Genomic DNA, 19,883 nt, shown 5'->3' with positions numbered 1-19,883 from the left:
AAATCGTCAACAAATGCTCAAATCTACATAAAAAGAGAAAGAAGTATTTCTTAAATGTATATTATCAAGAGAAAAGGTAAAAAGGAATCACCTGGAATAAGTTATCATGTTTTAATAATATATAATACATGGATATCAAGTTGGTAATGTTAAGGTAAGACACAGAAAAGATTTTAAATGCCATACCTCCAAGTTCTTTCACATTCAAGATGGCATTTTGGAATGGCACTGCTTTTATACTAAAACCTGAAATTTAAAAAAAAAAAACAAAAACATAAGAATTAGCAAATATTAAAATACTTAAGATGCTCAAATTCTCTATTTTTTGGCAGATCAGGATGTACTTTTCATAGATCATAAGAAACTTATAATTTCTAAAATTGGCTGACAACCTCATATTATCTTCTATAATTCTGAAAACATCAATTATGGCAAAATATGATGTTATTCCCTTTACTTCAAAATATTGTCTTGTTCTTTAATATATTATGCCACTGGGCAACTTTTATCAATTGTAAGAAAGTCATTTGGAAGTATAGAGAAGCTTCAAAGAAAACATTATATGCCTTTGCATCTAAATTCTAAAGTGAATGACCAGTGGTTTTTTTGCATATACAACTGGGAAATCCTAGAGATTAAGGTATTTAAATTGTGATCATCTTATATCATATCATATTCATGTCAGTGTTTTAAGGGCATGATTAATAATACAGATGTATATTTTATTAGAAGTACAATGAGAATTATTTTCTTGTGTAAGGTAATTATTTTTTAATGCATGCAATAAAAGATTTATATTATAAAAACATATTCAGAGTATATAGTCCTATGATTAACAATATTTTTAGGACTTATTCAAGTTAGACAATTCAGTTGAAATGTAAGAATATGCATACACCCATACAAATACATGTGCCTATATATACCATGAATATTTTTAAAAGGAGGTCACAAAAAAACTTGAGGTAGTAATGACTCTCAGGAACACTGGGGGGATCTGAAAGCCTTCAATAGAAGGGAAATTCTTTTCTTTCATTTGAATGTTTTGCCACGTACTTGTGTGTGTGTGTGTGTGTGTGTGTGTGTTTATTAAAAGCTACACAAAACTTTAAAGTTAATTTATCTGTAGTGTCTGAGAATCCATTTCATTTAAGGCTTTAAACATTACTTAATACTTAACAGATACAAAAGGAATGAAACACAGACCCTTTTCCAAGAAATTATCAATAAAGAAGACCACACAAATACTTTTTATTTAAAACAAGTTATGATAGGTGACTGAAAAGGTGAAAAGATATATAAAAGTATGGTGTGGATAAGAACAATTCTTTTATGTGGATTTGCTTTGCTTTATAAAAAAGGAAATCAGCATGTGCCTTTTTAGTCCAGCCTATCCTTTGCACTCCTTGGCTATATGTTGACCTAGTACTTTGATAAACTATTCATTGCCCTCCATCAAAGGCAGTGTTATGCAATGGTTAAAGAACTAACTTTGGAAGCAGACAGAACTAGGTTTCAATTCTAGCTTGATCAGAATGAGACAATGCACATACTGTGTTTATCACAGTTCCTTATGCACAATAAACATACAGTGTGTCTTCTGGAATTATGTTTTAATTGATACTAAATTGTTGATCATTTAATCATTAGGTATATAGAATGGCTGCCTGCCTAAATATATTACAAATTCATAAGACAGAAAATTTGGGTGCTCATTTATTAATCAAGCACTAAAGTAAGAGTTATCAGTCATGAAAAGTACCTCTGTTGATTTAATGGAGGTGTCAATAGTTGAAATTTCCTGCACCACAAGTGAATGTTCACTGGGCCCTCTGAGAATCTTCCAAAACATATCCTTCCTTGGAGGTTTAATGCAGATGGATACAGTCAGTGCAGCATTAGGGCTACTGGTACATGAAGTCCCTCAATCTTAGTAAAGTGGTGAGAGGAATGAGGAGGCAGTCCCATGTGGCTGAAACACTGGCATGTACCCTGGGCCTGCAGGAAAGCCTCTCCAGGTGTCTGGCCTCTGGGAAATTAAGGAAAGTCAGTGCCAACTACAATGCTCCTGTTGGCACCAAAATTCCACTGCAGGAGACTTGGATGCTTGAATGTATCAACCTATCTCACATGGATGTTATATGGATTAAAAGGCAATGATTGTGAAATCTTGGAAACAAAATGCCCTCTGCAAATGCTAAAAAGTTTTATTAGTGGTTATGTTCAGGACAACTCAAGTATGGATTTTCCAAAGGAGTAGGACAGGTCCCAACTTTGGAAAAGAAAGTGATGGAGCACACCAGAAATGTTTAACAGCTTTGATTCTTAAAAGCTGAGAAAATACAGGCACTCAAAGGGAAGTAATATTCTTCCAGTAATGTCCGCACCCATACACAAAATACAATTTTGGAAATTTATTAATCCAACTGGCAGATGGTATTGCTGTTATTGACTTTAAATCCTTGTGGAGTCTTTATAATAAATTGACAACAAAAATGTTCTCGAATGTTCATACTGAGCAAAGTAACCTAGAAATGTTATCATAGGCATATAAAATGTTTCTACAGAATACTCATAAATGTTTTCTTCTCAAACAGAACATGTGTGGCTAGATTATTGCAAAGGTATACACAGTCTTCCATAATGCCATTTCCATATTACTTTTCCAGTATAGCTGTATTAATTAATGTTCAGAGGACAAAGTCTAAATAATCAGTCTAGAAAAAAATAATTATAATAGTACACTCTTAAAAGTACAATCATAATTATCCATTTGTGTAAGGCAATCATTTTGAATGCATGCAATAAAAGAATGATATTATAAAGATATTCAGAGTATATAGTTCTATGATTAACAATATATTTAGGGCTTAACTATCATCATTCAAGTTAGTCAATTCAGGTGAAACATAAGAATGTGTATACGCTCATATGAATACAAACATGTCCATGTATACACTGAATATTTTTGAAAGTAGGCCACAAAAAACTTGAACTAGTAATCACTCTCAGGAGTCATTTCTTTTCATGAAAGAAAAACAGTGTTTTTCTATATTAGTCATCTGCAGCATTTGCAAAGATTAAACAGAAATAAAAATTTAAAACAGCATTTTGAATTCACCAGAAGGGCAACCAAGAAAAGCAACCAGCACACTGTATTTTACTTCTGTGCACTGGGTTGGATGAGGTCAGGGACAGAGGAGGAATTAATATTTAGTAGAGATACAAAAGTCAAATCATCAAAACACCTTTCTCAAAGGATTTCTTTGAGGAATAAAAACATGGGCGCTAGAGCAAAAACATCTGGTTTCAAATTCTGGCTCTACCTTTTATTAGCTTTTTGACTAAGTTATTTTGTCAGGGAAATCTTCTCTGGTGTCCTTGAACTAGGTTGATTTTTCCGAATCCATGTTCCTCCAAAACTCACTGCTTCTGCATAATTTTCACAATAGTAACTATATATCAGTATGTCTGGCTTATATATTTTGCCCACTGGAATGCAAGGATTCACAATGCAGAAGCAAAGTACAGTGTATCCTGTATTCCAGGCTAGTGCTTGGCACACCACTGAATCTCAATATTGTTCAAAGTTTGATGCTAAGGATTTACCTCTATTTGCTAACTTAGCTGTTACAACAATCCCGAAGTTAAAGTCAAGAAGAAAGTGTAGCACAGAAGCATCAAGGACCTAGTGAAAAGTACTAAGTACTATATTCAAAACCTGACCCCAAGTCTTGTCAACAGAACTCCACAGCATTGTACCACTTCCATGTACCAACGAGTTGAAAGAATTATGCTATTTTGTTCAACTTTGAGCCTAAATACTGGTGGAACTAACTTGGCGTTACACATTCCTATTAAACTCAAAAATTTACTTTGATCTTTTTATAAATAATTGAACATGAGAAGTCCAAATAAGTGTTCTCAGGTCTACATGACACTGCTTTCTTAAAAATGCAATAAAAATGACAGTAAGAATTTAAGTTGTCTTTTTTGATATTGCTAATTAAAATAGGAACTCAGAAGGGACAGATAATGTCCAATCAACTAAGCCATGATGGTGTTATCACCCCTTGCTTCTTCAAAGAGTTGAGGGTCCTCGCATGAGTCACGGAGACAAGACACTGCCTGGGAGTGCTAGTCATGGTGCTCAGACTCACCAGCCACATTTTTTCCCTTTGCTGTGGCTTTGAATTCCTCTTCTGCAAAATGAGTGGATTAGATCACCTCTACAAGGTTTCCTTTAAAATTAGGACTGCATTATTTATAATCAGCAAGGAGAAGGAAATAACAGTAACCACTGAGTGGGATTCTCAATGGCCTCCAGTATTTGGCTGAAGCCCTCAAGGGTAGGTCTCCCCAGGCTCCATTCAAAGAACTTGATGGCTGAAGCCGAAGCCACACACTCATTTTTTCCTGGCCTATCTAAGCTACATTAGTAAGACTGAAACCTCCCCTAAGATTTAACCCCACAAATTTTAATAAATATATGACTTAGTAACTCTTTGGGGAAATGATTGTTTGCATAGTCTTTCAGTCTTTGTTTTGCAATCCTTAAATCCAACAAAACCTGTGATGCAGGGAAGATGGATTTGAAATTTTTCATGCAGGAAAGAGCATTCCTGGAATTATGACAAAATTAGTTTTGGTAGGAAGGTTGGTCTATTTTTATTCATCATGTGGAACACATGAGTGTTTTACTTGGGCCTACACATTGAATCCTCCAAGGCTGCACACAATCACACAGATACTTGATGTATGTATGTTTCTGAAATTCCTGGTCACTCTAAGAACTGCGGAAGGGAAAGACAGTCTATAGATCTGGTAGTCTTGATCTGGGCCAAGAGCATCATTTATGCCATAGCATAAGTATTTGTGATATTTGGATAAAAATCTAGCAAAATTCTTCTAAATACAATTTCAATGTCACCAAGGAAATTTAATCTACTGGTATTTAGAAAACACCATTCTTTAGCAGATGCCCAAAGCTGACTCTCTAACTTGTTTCACTTATTAACACATCTGTAGCTAACACTAAAGTTATTTAAATGCTTCATTCAAATTTTCATGAACTTTTTCTTTCAAACTGTCATAATCTTTTTCTATTTTAACTGAATGACATACTACTTGACAATTTTTCAAGTGCAGAAATATATATCCCTCAAGATATTCTCACCTTTATCAATTCAAAGTGTTTAGTTTTCTCTAGGTTGTTCTCCATGATATATCACTATCCTACCCTGAGACTTTAGATTCCATTCTTCTGGTTTAAAAAGGGGGAACAAAAAAAAGGTGAATATTTGTGTAATCTACAGTTTAACAACCCCTCTTATCAACAAATCTCTCAGGAAGACACAGTCAAGAATTTGCTCCGGACAGGATTCACTTTTGTTTTTAAACCAAAGAGTGAGATGCCCAATTTTTCTCTCTCCACTAACCAGGTCCTGCTCTCTAGAGGATTTCTTGGCCCTTTGAGTTTTGACAATTTAAGTGTCTTTTAAAAATTATGTCAAAGCTGAAAGAATGCTGAAGTTAACGATCCAATAAAGTTTGGATTCCCTTTCTTCCTGGAAAAAAGGCAGGCATTCTTGCCTTGCTGAAATTGGATGGACATGCCCTTCTTACGATACGTTTTCATCTCATAAGAAACCAGCTCTTAATGTAGATTCTCTTTTTTTAATTCTTCAAAACTTTTCCAACATTTCATTTTTAATTGATTTTATAGTGTCAAAACATTATCAAAAAAGAATTTAAAATAATAAAAGTTCAGCATAATTCAGCCACATTAACAAAGTACATAGTGATTTTACGTTATTTCCAGTTTATGTGCAAATGCAGTTTTCCATGCTTTAACTTTAAAAATACATGTAAATTTCATTTTTTCACTTTCTTCAGAAGATTATATACATATTAAAATCATAATCATTTCAAGTGAGGTGCCATAATTCATTTAACAATCTCCCTTGCTGTCAGACACTGACATTGCTTTTAAGTTTTAGCTATTATACAAGAAGATGTTGTAAGGAATTGCCTTATGCATACAGATTCTTTTAAATAACATGTTTATAATAAATTGCGATCAGCATCACTAGTGGGTCTATGAGTATTTTGGTAACTTTTGGTTTATATGAATAATTGTTTTCCAAGAAAGGGACAATAATAGTCACAGTGGCATCAGTAATACATGTGCATATCAAGGTTACTACAATCTTACCAGTATTGGGTCTGATCATAAAGAAATGAATTTTGGTAAATTTAAGTATAAAACTAACTTTTTTTTATTACCTAATAAATATGAATTTCTGGTAAAGCTGAACCTGCTCCATGTGTTTGTCACTTTTTCTGCTTATGAATTATCTCTTTGTGGATGTAACATAATTTATATTAGATTCTCAATGATATCTGTAAAAGTGATTGAATTCTCTAAGTAACACAGCCACAAACTCTTATCTTAATATTTGATGCAAATATTTCTCAATGGTATTGTTTCTTTTTATGTTGATCTTGTTAATTTTAGATTTCCAGTACTAAATTTTATATGCTCAAGTCCCTAAGATCCCTTCCTTTGTGAAAAATTCTCTACAGGCTCCCCCAGCTATACGCTCTTCCCTTCTCTTTCACTGAGTCATCCACATGCACATAAGCCTTTCTGACTTCTCCTTTCTTCTAGTTACAGTTTCTACTATTGATGCTTTTGTTTCCTTTAATACCTTGCTTCCACCTCCTCTGTCCTTCACTCATACACATATCCAGCTAGTCCCCAAAAAAGAACGCTGAGCCTCGGTTTTATGTTCTAGGATGCCAGCAATGTCCACCTGGAACTCTAACACGTAATGGTTTCTGTGGGTCCGCTGGTACCTAAAGTCAGCCTGCTTGGCTCTCTGCTGCCTCTCCTTCACCCCAACCCCCTGCCATCGCTATAATTTGTCTAACATCTTGCCCTCCTTCTTTCATTGTGATGAACACAAAGACCCAACTGACAACCATCTACCCCTTTTTTGGGGCATCTTCGTACTTCTCATGCCCAGTGCAGCGCTACCTTGATCATAACAAAGCCTTTCGCTGAACTGTATGAAGCCTCACCTTTGTTAGGAAAAGTGTTCTCCATGCTCCAACGTTTTCTTGCATACGTTTTCTTTTTCCACTAACAGAGCCTTTCCTTATCTTATGACTCCCAGCATAAGCCCTGCTTCCTAATACTACTTTGAGATCACTTCACTACCATAGTCACTTAATAACCTTCCACCTGAAGTTCTACATCTGCTTGTATATGGACGTTTTCCTTTCCATCTTTTAATATTTGGAGAATCTGTTCATCTATCTGAATTCAATATTTGACTTACAGTTATAAACCACGCCCTATCTTCTTCTAAAATAAAGGCAACATTCTCCATGTTAATATTGAGAGCTATCCTCTAAGTCAGTTTTCAGATCTGTAATATCATCAGCTCGAATCCGTATCAGTCAATTCCAATTTACTGGTATAAAGTTGAAGATGATTCAAATTAAATTTTCTCTATTGATGAGATCATGCCTGGTATGTTAGTTAGAATCTCTACTACAATGTTGAGTAGACATGATAAGAACAGACATTGGTGTCTTATTCCTGATCTGAGCAAGAAAGACTCATCTTTCACCAAAAATGTGACAATAGTTGTGAGAATTTTCACAAATGTACTTTAACACAGTTGGGCAGATTTTGATATGATTTTTTGTTTTTCCTTGGACTGGGGATCAAATCTAGGGTATTGTACTCTACCACTGAACTACAACCCCAGTCCCACATTGCTTTTTTAATGTGAGAATAACTATATTCCTAGGTTAGATGTCACTTGGTTACAATAAATTATCCTACTCATACATTATTGTTAGATTTGATTTGTTAGCAATTATTTATCATCTCTGCATCTGTGTTCAAGAGGGATACTGGCATGGAGTTTTCTTGTAATGTCTTTGTCTAGTTTTGGTATTCAGTTAAATCCATAAAAGGAGTTGAGAAGTTTTCTGGAAGATATCATAGAGAACTGACATTGTGTTTTTTTAAATGTTCACTAGGGAGGCCAACTTATTAAATTACTTTAATAGATATAGATCTATCAAGGTTCTCTATTTCCTCTTGAGATTGGAAGACTCTTCTTTCAAAGAATTGTCCACTTCAGCTATGTTGTCAAATTTATTGGCAAAAATTTAGTCATAACATTCCTTATGATCTTAATATTTATGAAATCTATACTGATGTCTTCTCTCTCATTCCTGATATTGGTAATTTATGTTTTCTTGGGTTTTTCCTGATCAATGTGGCAAGAGTTTTAACAATTTTACTGACCTTCTCAAATAACCAATTACTTTTCCACTTCATTGATTTCCATTTTGATCTTATTATTCTTCTCTTCCACTTACTTTGGTTTTAATCTATTCTTCTCTTTTAGTTTCTTGAGGTAAACTAGGAGCACTGATTTGGGGCTCTCCTTTCCTCATACAGGCAGTTCAGTTCTATAATCCTCCCCCACCAAAATACTGCTTTAGGAGGCATACCACAAATTGATATGGTGTATAGTTGTGTGGTGATAAATGCTTTATAATTTCTCTTGATTTTTCCTTTGATCCATAGGTTACTGAGAAGTATTTCAGTAACCATACCTAGAGAAATTTTTTCAAAGGTCTTCTTATTATTGATTTCAAATTCCATTCCACTGCAATCTGCAAACATGTTTAGTACAAGTTGAGTCTGTCCAAATTTATTGAGATTTGTTTTATGTCCTAGATGATGGTCTAATTTGGTAAATGTTCCATTTGCACTTGAGAAGAATGCCTTCTGCTGTTGGGTGGAGTGTTCTATGTTAGTCAAGTTGGCTAATAGTGTTGTTCAAATCTACTCTGTCTTGGCTGATTTTCCTCCTGCATGTTTTATTATTTGATGAAAGAGTGAAAACTCTTTATTATAATTACAGTTTTGTCTAGTTTGCTTCGTAGTTCTGTCATTTTGTGCTTCATGTCTTCTGAAGCTCTGTTATTAGGTACATAAATGTTCAGCATTGTTATGTACTCTTGCATTAAATAACCCCTTTATCACCATGAAATGAACTTTGTTATCCTCAGTATTATTCTCTACTCTGAAATCTACATTGTCTCGTGTTAATATATCCACTGCAACTTCCATCACACTTCTAGTATGATGCTATCTTTTCCCATTCTTTCCTTTTAACCTATTTGTGTGTATATTTACAAATTATTTCCTAAAGTTGGCATTTGGTTGAATTGGTTTTTTTTTAATCTAATCATATCAAATCAGTCTCTTAATTGAGAAGTCTAGAACATTCATGTTTAACTTGATCGTTAATGGTTATTTGCACTGGATACTGTTAATTCAGTGCATCACCTTGCTACTTGATTCCTATTTGTTTCATCTATTCTTGCTCCCCTTTTCTTCTTTTTCTGCCTTCTTTTGAATTGATCATTTTTGGTAATTCCGCATTATCTAAGATATCACTGTGAGCCTATAATCCCAGAGACTCGGGAGGCTGAGGCAGGAGGATCACGAGTTCAAAGCCAGCCACGGCAAGACAGTTTCTCAAAATAAAATATAAAAATGGGGTGAGGATGCGGCTCACTGGTTAAGAGTCCTTGGGTTCAATACCTGGTACCAAAAAATTAATTTTTTTTTAAATTAGCACTATGATTTTAGTGCTAATTTAGGGTGTATATAGTATGTCTTCTGTTAGTCTATCTTCAAGTGTTATCACACCAATTCACATAGTGTTAAAAACATTACAATACTGTGCATTTCTTTTCCCTTAATGGTATTTGTTATTATCCTTATGCATTTTACTTTTACATATCACATAAACCCCATAATACACGGTTATTTTTAAATAGTTACCTTTTAAAGTTATTTAAATAATGTAAACTAAATCTTAATTCCTCATGAAATTTTCATTCCTGGTACTCTTCATTCTTATATGTATCTTACATGGAAACAGATTTATCCATATTTATGCATAAGATAAATATTTGTATCTTAGATACAGATTTTGGTTTTTTTTTTTTTTTTTTTTTTACGGTGCTGGGGATTGAACCCAGGGCCTTGTGCTTGAGAGGCAAGCACTCTGCCAACTGAGCTATATCCCCAGGCCTGGATACAGATTCTTACATGTATCTTATATGGATATAGATTGCTACCTGGTACCATTTCCCATCTTCCTGGAGGACTTCAATTTATCATTTCTTATAGTGCTGATCTGCTAGTAATACATTCTTTCAGCTTCTGTATATATGGGACAAAGTCTTAATTTTTTACTTTCTTTTAAAAATATTTTTTCTAGGATACAGGGAACTCCCTACCTACATCCACTACATTAATGAAGCTGTTCCATTGTCTTCTCACTTGCATTGTTTCCAGTGAAAAATCTGATGTCATTTTTATCTTAGCTCACATAAATGTAATATCTTTCATCTGCTTTTTAAGATTTCTCCTATGTATTTCTCAAAATTCCCAAAATAAAATCAAAAGGACATTTCTGCATATATCTAACGCATGTGTATGTGTGTATGTCTCTGTCTCTTGCTCTCTCTTGGCAGTGGGGAGGGGTGGGCAGGGGGAAAGATGTTGATTTAAGGAATTGGCTCACATTCGGGAGGCTGACGAGTCCAAAATCTGCAGGGTCAGCTGATAGGCTAGAGACCCAAAAAAGAGCTGGTGCAAAGTTCAAGACCAAAGGCCATCTGCTGTAGAATTCCCTCTTTTTCCAGGGAGGTCACTCTTTTGTTCTGTTCAGGCCTTCAACTAACTGGAGATCAAACCATATTATAGAGGGCAATCTGCTTTTACTCAAAGTCCAAGGATTTAAGTACTAATTTCATTTAAAACACCCTCATAGAAATATTCAGAATAATGTTAGACCACCATGAACACCATGGCCCAGCCATGTTACACATAAAATTGACCATCATATCTTTTGCCACTGGCTTCAAGCAATTTTATGGTGAATCTTGTTACAGTTTTGTTCACATTTCTTAATTTGAGGTTCAACGGGCTTCTTGGATCTGTGGTTTATAATTGTCATCAGGTTTGGCAATGTTTCTTCCATTTTTTCCTGTGCCTTTCCCTACCCCCTTGCCTTCATGCAAATTATGCTACATTAGGTCACTTAAAGTTGTCCCAGAGTTCACTGATGCTCTTCCCCCCTCTCTTGGATAGACTCTATAATGCCAATGTCCTTAAGTTCATCAATTCTTTCTACCAACTGAGATTAATCCCATCTGATACATATTTTATCTCAGGTATTATTTACCAGCAGAAGTTTTATAAGGGGCTTCTTAAAATATATCTTCCATTTCTGAACCTTATGAACAGATATAATACAGTTATAACGTCCTTCTTTGCTAATTCTGTGTTAATTGTTAATATCTATTGTCAGTTCTGATAAGTATTAAATGAATGCTTATCCTCCTTATTATGAATTATGTCTTTCTAGCTCTTCCTGTGCCTGATAATATTGAGTTGAATGTCAGACATTGTGAATTTTACCTTGTTGAGTGCTACTTCTCTAAATCTTATACAGGTTTATACTGGGCTACATTAACACCACCAGAAAACCATTTAAGCCTTTGGGACTGGGTCATATGATCTACTACGTGAGTCCAGGTGAGTACTCAGCTGAGAGTCAATTCCTAAGGCAAGACCTTGTTGGGTACTCTATCTCTTTCCTCATGAATTATGACTGTCTGGTGGTTACAGGCATAAATCTCAGTCCTATGTGAAGACCAAGCACTGTTACCCCTAGTACATTCAAATACTTCTTTTCCTGCCCTTGAGTAGCTTCCTCGTGTGCTTGCTTTGTCCATTTTACAGGATATTCAAGGGAGCTACTCTGAACATCTCTAGGGGTCTGTCTGTGCAACTCTCTTTTGTCTAGTATTCTGTCTTATTAACTCTAGATGCTTGATCTCCTTGATTCTCAGCTCCATGTCCTCAAGGCAGGAAGTACACTGCACCCTACTTCAACTCCCTCTGGAACCGTGCCACAGCCTGGAAGCTCTCTCAAGGCAGTGGGGCAATCACAGGGCTCAACACTTTTGTTTCTCATCTTTCTAGGATGACTGTCCTTTGTTGTTTTACATTCACTTTCTTGAAAACCATTTTATATATTTCATGTTTATTTTTTATTTTATTTTTTGCAGTTCTGAGAATTGAACTTGGGGATACTCTACCACTGAGCTATTTCTAGGCCCTTTTTATTTTATTTTTTTATTTTTGAGACATGGTCTAAGTTGCCCAGGCTGGCCCCAACCTTGCAATCCTCCACTCAGCTTCTAGAGTTGCTGAGATGACAGATGTGCACCACTGCACCCAGCTACTTCATGTTTTCTTAAAAAATGTTATCTTGGTTGCTTCACATGGGAAGATAAACCAGGCACAAGATTCTATTTTGACCAGAATCAGAAGTCCTTACTCATTCTCGCACACACTGCCCTTTCTTGGGCATCTTCAGTCTTTATTCATCCCAGGTGACCACCTTTATACCTCTGACTACTAGCATGCTCATGTGATAAACTTTCTTTATAAAACCAAATTCTCTTAACATTGCTTTCTCTTTTTCTGTCTCTCTTCTTGAAAGAATAACCTATACGCAATCTTAGCCAAAAGATCAAGGAATAAAAACAATAGTTTATAGTTCATTCCCTTTACTTACTCATTACTCCTAATCTCTGAAATTGGTTTCTATCCCCATTCACTGAAACTGTTCTACCATTGGTCATTAATGATCACACAGTTATGGGTTCTTCTTATGTCTTGCCCATAGTGGACTTATATGATATTGCACCAAACTGCCTGGCTTAGATTTCTTATCAGATACAGATGCTAGGATCTCCCAAGGGCAGGGATGTTTGCTGCTTTGATAACTGATCATTCTCAGTACCTAAATCAGGGCCAGTCACACAGTAGGCGGTCAATAAATATGCAATAGATGAATGAAATGTAGTTGGTGCTTAGCAACCTGCTTCCCTGTCTCTATCCATTGTTTCTGTATGCTCTCATCCATATCCACAATTAAAATTGCCTTCCAATCTACATCTGTAGCTCTAAATGTCTCTAATCTGCTTATTTTTTAGTATTTGATCACTGTCGGATATCATGCCAACACCTCGAAATTAGTAAGTCCAAAACTAACCTCATTCTTTTTATCTTAAAACTATCTGTCATGTTTTCTCTACTTCTTTGTACAATTCAGCCAAACACCAAGTTAGAAACTTGAGTCATAATTGTTCCTTTCCCTTCTTTTATATCACTCAATATAATTATCATTTCTTACAGTATCAATTACATGCAACTTTGCATCCCAAATAACTACTGTGCCTGCTGGCTCACCTCTCCAATGTCAGAGGGCTCTCCCAGAAACTTCTCTAATCTCTAGCCTTAGATCCCAACACTTCCTACAGTGTTGCAGTTTGTACCTTTACCCCAATAAGACCATAAACTTTTCTCTGAATCCCCTATGCTTTAGATTCTCACTTCCCTCTCCCTATTACTCAAATCCTCCCCATCATAAGAGACCCTATTCAAATGTAAAGTTTACTATAAAGCCTTCTTTGATCTACTAGATTAGAAATGATCACTTTTAATTTTCATTTTATATTGTCAAGTATAGCACATATCATATTCTGTCTTAGCTTTGGCCTGGCATATAATAAAAGTTCAATAAATGTGAACTGTTTTATCATTAGAAAACTTATCTTCCAAACCCAGTGTAAACTTCTTGATGGCGAGGACCTCCAAAGAGGCCTCCAAAAAGGCACTCTGCCAAGTTCAGAATAATTGCAACTCATCGAAGTTTGATGTCCAAAATGTTAGCCAACTTAATATCTAACTCATCAGAAAGTCAACTAGCACACAATGTTATGATTGGTTCCAGCAAAAGGAAAACATTATTTTGAAAAAGTTTAAAACACATTATAATTTATGAATACATTATACAAATATTTGCAGATAATTATTTTACATTATAATAGAAGAGAAAACCGCTCTTCTAGCAGTAGAGTTAGATAACTCGGATAGTGCGAAGTATACTTTGTGTTACTCTTACACGTATCTTGGAGGTTACTTTGCTTGAAAACAATTATTAAGCTAATAAAGTTTGTGTAAGTTTGAAGCACATTACTCAAAAGATGTCCACGATTTTACAGAGCCAGCAAGTACATACTCATATCAGAAATCTTAAGCCTCAGACACCACAAAAGTTCACTGGAAAACTTCTCCTGGCATCCTGCCTCTGTCACTAGCTGTGTGACAATGGCCACATAACTAGCCCCTTGTATCTTAAGATGATTTAAAAACAGAATATGAAAATTCTTTTCTGTCACAGAAGGTGGCTAGGAGGCTCACAGAAGATACTTTATGTAAAAATACTATGCAGATTCGATTTACTATCATCTGTTTATTCATTTAACAAACATCTGTGTCTATGCCCAAACCTTGTGACTGTGGGTACACAATGTCAAGTGAGATGCTCTATCTGCCCTTAGGAGCCTGCAACCCAGAAGTGGGGGATAGATGTGTAAACAAAGCAGTGTGGCGGGTACTGAGTGGTAGGAATATGGACCGTGTCCAGTAGGGAGAGGAGGAAGAACTCCACGTCTCAGGGAAGAAGGTGGTGGCGGCCTGGCTCAGTGCTCAGAGGTCACACTCCAGCTCTCTGCTCATTCTCTCTGTGGGCTCCTGACTCATTACCAATCCCTCACTCTCTCCCTTACCCTCCAACAAGCCGTTTCTTTATAAGTCCAGTTTCATATCTATTATTCTAACATCTGAAAAGTTCTCAAAACCTGCACTTTTTTTCTGACTTAGTTGGTGGCAAAACCTGACCTGAACTGATGTCGGGCCCTTGACCATCAGTATTTTTTTGACTTGTGAGGACACCCTGGTCAACAATTTCATCATCCGCCCTCCACCAAAGCCAAGAATTGAGTCATTTTCCACTTCTTTCTTCCATCCTCTAAACCCAACTGATCACCAAGCCCCATCGAATCTAGCCCTCAGATATCGTACCCTATCTATTCCCTCCTCTCCGTTCCTCCCATTCCTGCTGAGCTAAGGCCTGCACGTACGGGCAGCACCATTATAATCATCTTCTACCTCTGCCTCTTATCAGTACTCCTCATAATTTAGCCTCCACTTCATGGCCAGCTTGCTCCTTCTCAAATGGACAGCTCATCATGCACTTTCCTTGCTTAAAACATGTGGATGTCTCAGCACTGTCTACAAGGAAAGCTCTCATTTCTGAGCCTGGTATAAGAAGTAAGTCAAGAGTTGGTCACGGCCTCTCTTAGGATTCACCCCCTAGCACTCTATTAAATATACACTGCAGCCATGCGGGAAGCCATGGGGTTTCTGAGAGGTCCCACTTTGGTGGGACCTGCCTTCAAACAAGCTTTCCCCCTGCCCTGAAATCCTTTCTTCTCCAACCTCCACTCTTTTGTTCCTGCTTATCTCCCTGGCTTGCCGACTTTGAATCCAATGAAGGAAACCTCTCCAAGCATCCTTCCCTTCCCCTGCCAGGCAGCACCGACCAGACCTTTGGAAGTTTCTAGATGTGAACTCAGCATCTACACAGCCAGCAGACTGAGTCTCCGGCAGTACTAGAATCATTGCTCACACCCACAGTACATAGTAGGTACTCAGAAATCCAGCTGAATGAACAATCTCTTCAACTTTCCCAGTCAACTCCTCGCCCAGTCCTTTCCTGTCAGCTCTCCTCCCACAGCAGCTCTATTCTTTCTCTCCTGCAATTGTTCTTCCCTTATTGTCTCTAATTTATACCCTTCTTTCCTGCTCCTTTGTCAGAAGAGAAAGAGGAAGCATTTGGGGAGTGATAAAAGCTCTCGACTTTGGAGGGTTCTTTGTTGTGAGGACTGCCCTGTGCACTGCAGGGTGTACAGAAGGCAGTGGCCTCTACCCACTGGAGGCCAGTGGCAACCTCTCTCCCAGTTGTGACAGCCAAAATGTGTGTGGCATCGCCAACATCCACTGAGAGGAAAATGATTGAGAAGCACTATCCTAAGCTGACTTATAACGACATGGGGATGCTGATCAAAGGTCCCCTGCAGTGCTTATCCTCCAGGTTGAAAAATGAAGAATCAGACTCCGTGGGTGGTGCTGTCTAGGGAGTACATGACCAACAAAAGCAGACTGGAGTGACGCTTCAAGGGTGGACAGCCCTCCGAGGGCCTGAGGTGAATCCACTCAGTCATAGGACCAGAGTTCCAGGCTTCAGGGTTAGTTTGGATTCATATTTTCCAGAGCTTGATTTATTCTGCACCACTGATATGCTCAGCAAGAGGGATGCAGGATGCAGCAATTCATTGCTATTAAGCCCTCTTTAAATCTTATCTGAAAAAGTGGTAAGAGTATTTAACACGGAAATAAATACACTGACAGGAGGATTGAACTACAAATGGAAGGGAAGACAGGGACTGCATAAATAGCACAGGAAGCTGAAAAGGCTGGAATGGGAAGGAGAGAGGGCCTGAGGCCTGACGCAAACCCACCTGTGGTTGACACGACGTTCTCAGGACTTTCACTGCAGAGTTTTGACAACAGACTGGTCTTGCCGGAACCAGTGAGGCCTATGCAAACCAGATCATACTCTGGCCGTGCAGGTGGCGGTCCCTTGCAGCAAAGTGCTCTAAAACACTGCCAAGAGAGAAGGGGAAACGTGGTTCTTTAAACAAGAACATAGAAACAAGACTTAGTAACACTTAGTCTTAAAGATGACTACACAGGTGTCAACGAGTAGATAAACATCCCGTTAATTATAAAAAGGAAACAGTAACTTTAGAGCAGAGGAACCCAGAGGACACCACCTTGACTGGATGATCAAGGTTTACCACCCCAGGCAGAGAGGTGTCCAGCCCATGGCGTCCTTTCCTATGGTGGCAGGTGCTCTGCACTGGGCATGACATCATCATGCAGCGTTCCCGCCAAAACGCACAATCCGAACCCAACCATGAGGAAGCCAGAGAAAGCCAATCTGAGGCAGGTTCTACCAGACAACTGGCCTGTTTCCTAAAGTATCAATGTCTTAAAAGCCAAAGACAGACTAAGGAACCATACCAGGTTAAAGAAGACTATAAAAACAATATGAAATGCATCTGAGATTAGATCTTGAATCAGGAGGGAAAAAAAGTGCCATAAGTGACATTATTGGGACAATAATGAAGACTGAATATAGACTACATATTAGATAACAGTGTTGCATAAGGTTACATTTCCTGAATTAAATAACTGTACTGTGGTTATGTAAGGAAAAGCATTGTTCTGAGGAAACACACGTAAGTACTTAGAGGTGAAGGGTCTTGATGTCTGCAATTAACTGACTCAGAGAAATTCTAAATCTCTTATCCCCATCTCCATCAGGGGAGGATTGTAATAAAGCAAACATGGTAAAATGTTAATGATTTGTGAAGCTGATTGAAGAGTTCATAGGAAAATTCTTTGTTCTATTTTCATAACTCTTTGATATCAATTCAAAATAAAAAGACTTTTTAAGATAATTAAATGAATCCCTGTACATATCACTGTCTTCTTAGCCTTTGCTAAATTTACATTGTTTCAGGTCAACTGACCTCAGGGTGCTATGACCTGTAGTGTAGTTTGTGCACTGCACCAACGTGTTTGCTCTCTGAAAGTTAAGACAAGAGGATGGAGTCAGAATACGATTCATGCAGTTTTTGATATTTGACTTATGCCACATCCATTTACTGGGGGCTTACTATGTACGAATTTGTAGAAACAGAAATATTAGGCTCTGAATGATTCAAGAGAGATGGTGAGCAGGAGGAAAGGGAGGAAGGCAGACCCCTCTCCTGTGGGTCATCATGAGGGAAGAGACCTATAAGAATCCCGTGCTGGTTCTTCTCAGATAAAACCCGAGTCCTAATTGGCAGTCACACTCTCATATATCAAGCTTGATTATTTCTCTTCCCTATTTCTCCTATCTAATCCACAAGTCCAGTTCATGAAACCTCTGCCATCTGTCCACTTCCCTCCAGGCCAGGCCACAGTCACCTAGACAACATCAACTTAACCCCACCAACTCCAGTGGATTTGCTCTTGCCCTCTCTGCTCTCTGGACAGCAGCTACTGTGATTGTTTATAAAAAGAAAATTATCATATCTGCTGACATGCCTCGGTGACTTCCTCTTGCTTCTGAGCCCAAATCCCTATCATGGTCCATGAGGCCCTCCATCACCAGCTCCAGCCAACCACCAGCCCCATGCCCACCTCCCACCAGCCACGCCAAAGCTCCCACTCCAGGAGTTGGCCTGTGCTGTTCCCTCTTCCCCTGACTCTTGGTTCAGCCAACTCATCAGTGTTTGGGTCTCCACTCGGCCTCCCTTCCTCAGGGCAGTCTGCTCTGATCCCAAGACCCCATTAGCAACTGGTGTCGCGCGCTCATGGCTCTTCTGTGAAATCACTGTGCGGAGGAACACAGTTTCTTGTTAATCATCACACTACGGGAACCACGTCTGTCCATCTCCATCCCAGTATCCCCAGCGCCCATCAGTGCAGAGGGCGCAGATATCACCTCAAAAAAGAAGTGTCAAACAAAGAACAAATGACAGTTAAGTTTCACCTAAGAGAAGGAAAAAGGAAGCACGGAGCCTAATAGGATGTCTGAGTCACACCCACTGGGTCCCCATGCTTGAGCACAATGGTGTAAAAACAAGAGAAACCCAGGACTTTCTCACTTCACTTCAATGCCAGAAGTTAGAATCATTCCCAAAGGAAGGTTTTGATGTGCAGGATCTACTTTCTTGGTAGAGGAGAGTTTCTTTTTGTCCTAAATTCATTTACCCTCAGTTTTGAAGTTCTCCTGACTTCTGGTAAACAATATCTTATAATCCATATTCTATGTGGATTTATTAAACTCTAATCCCATTTCCTCTCAGTCTTTTCAAGCTTGTGGAGTCCTAATCATTTCAGTCTGCCTTCATAGAGCATCTCCTCCTACTCCTTCATGTCAGCTGCTCTCCTTTGGCCGTGTTTTAGTTCCATTAAGTGGTCCCCTATGAGATTCGTGACCACAGCTATAAACGGCCTTAGATGCCAACACATCCCATCCTGGATTTGTAAGAAAGCTCACGGATATTGTTTCATTTTCTCCAACTTTTTCTCAAGTCTTCCCGACTCATGATGAGGGTCCTACGTACATATGCATGTACCTGCTGGAAGATGGCCCCCGACTCGCAGCTGTTCACACTAGGCAGAGGCCATCCATGCTCTGCTATCACAGGCCACAGTGCTCACAGTTTCTGTAGTTGGGCTTCTTTGGCTTCTGCAGAAGGAAGCAGGGAGAGATCCGATTCCAGCTCTAGAGACCCCTGTTGTCGCTTAGCTCCTGTGCTGGAGTTCCTATGGACTGTCTCTTAGAGGGGGACAGACCCAAATACTGAGGTCCAATCTACTACAGATCCTAAGTACAAAATGAAATGATATGTAACTGACTGCTATCATTGCCCTGTTCAAATTATTTGGAAATCATTCATCAACCAATATCACTCAACATATTTTGGCCCAAAGTTCTACAATTCCATCTTCATGCTGTTCTTAATATCCAGAGTATAAAAACTTATCCCAGGACACCTGAGACACTCCTGACATAAAAGACAATTTAGCAATGACATTCTACTTCTCTACTTTTCCTATGTCCTCCCCAGGACCATTACGGGTACTCCCCTGGTTCCAGTCACGCAGAATGCACACGACACCAAACATGGCCAATTCCTCCAGCACACCCCCACGGCTTTCCTGAATTCCAGTCCCTGTAGTTCCAACTGTTGTTGAAGACCCCAAACTAAATCTGAACAAACTAAAAGTCTCCCCC

The 19,883-nt window shown here is 38.1% G+C and overlaps 1 protein-coding gene across 7 annotated transcripts in view; it reads right to left on the bottom strand.

Annotated features, from left to right (window-relative positions):
* The window catches only part of ARL15 (ARF like GTPase 15), a 387,266-nt gene that overhangs the window by 237,308 nt on the left and 130,075 nt on the right, over positions 1–19,883 (bottom strand). For all 7 annotated transcript variants that reach the window (XM_079143490.1, XM_079143488.1, XM_079143486.1 and 4 more), the window contains 2 exons: positions 16,546–16,690; positions 187–246 (listed from right to left, as the gene is read on the bottom strand). In XM_079143490.1, the coding sequence (XP_078999616.1) occupies positions 187–246; positions 16,546–16,690 (205 nt within the window). The remainder of the gene's footprint in view (positions 1–186; positions 247–16,545; positions 16,691–19,883) is intronic.

The sequence above is a fragment of the Sciurus vulgaris genome, assembly GCF_902686455.1.
Source record: "Sciurus vulgaris genome assembly, chromosome: 6".
In the NCBI taxonomy this organism is placed as follows: Eukaryota; Metazoa; Chordata; class Mammalia; order Rodentia; family Sciuridae; genus Sciurus; species Sciurus vulgaris.
Note: the sequence above shows the minus strand (reverse complement) of the source record. Positions and strands in the feature narration are given on the sequence as shown.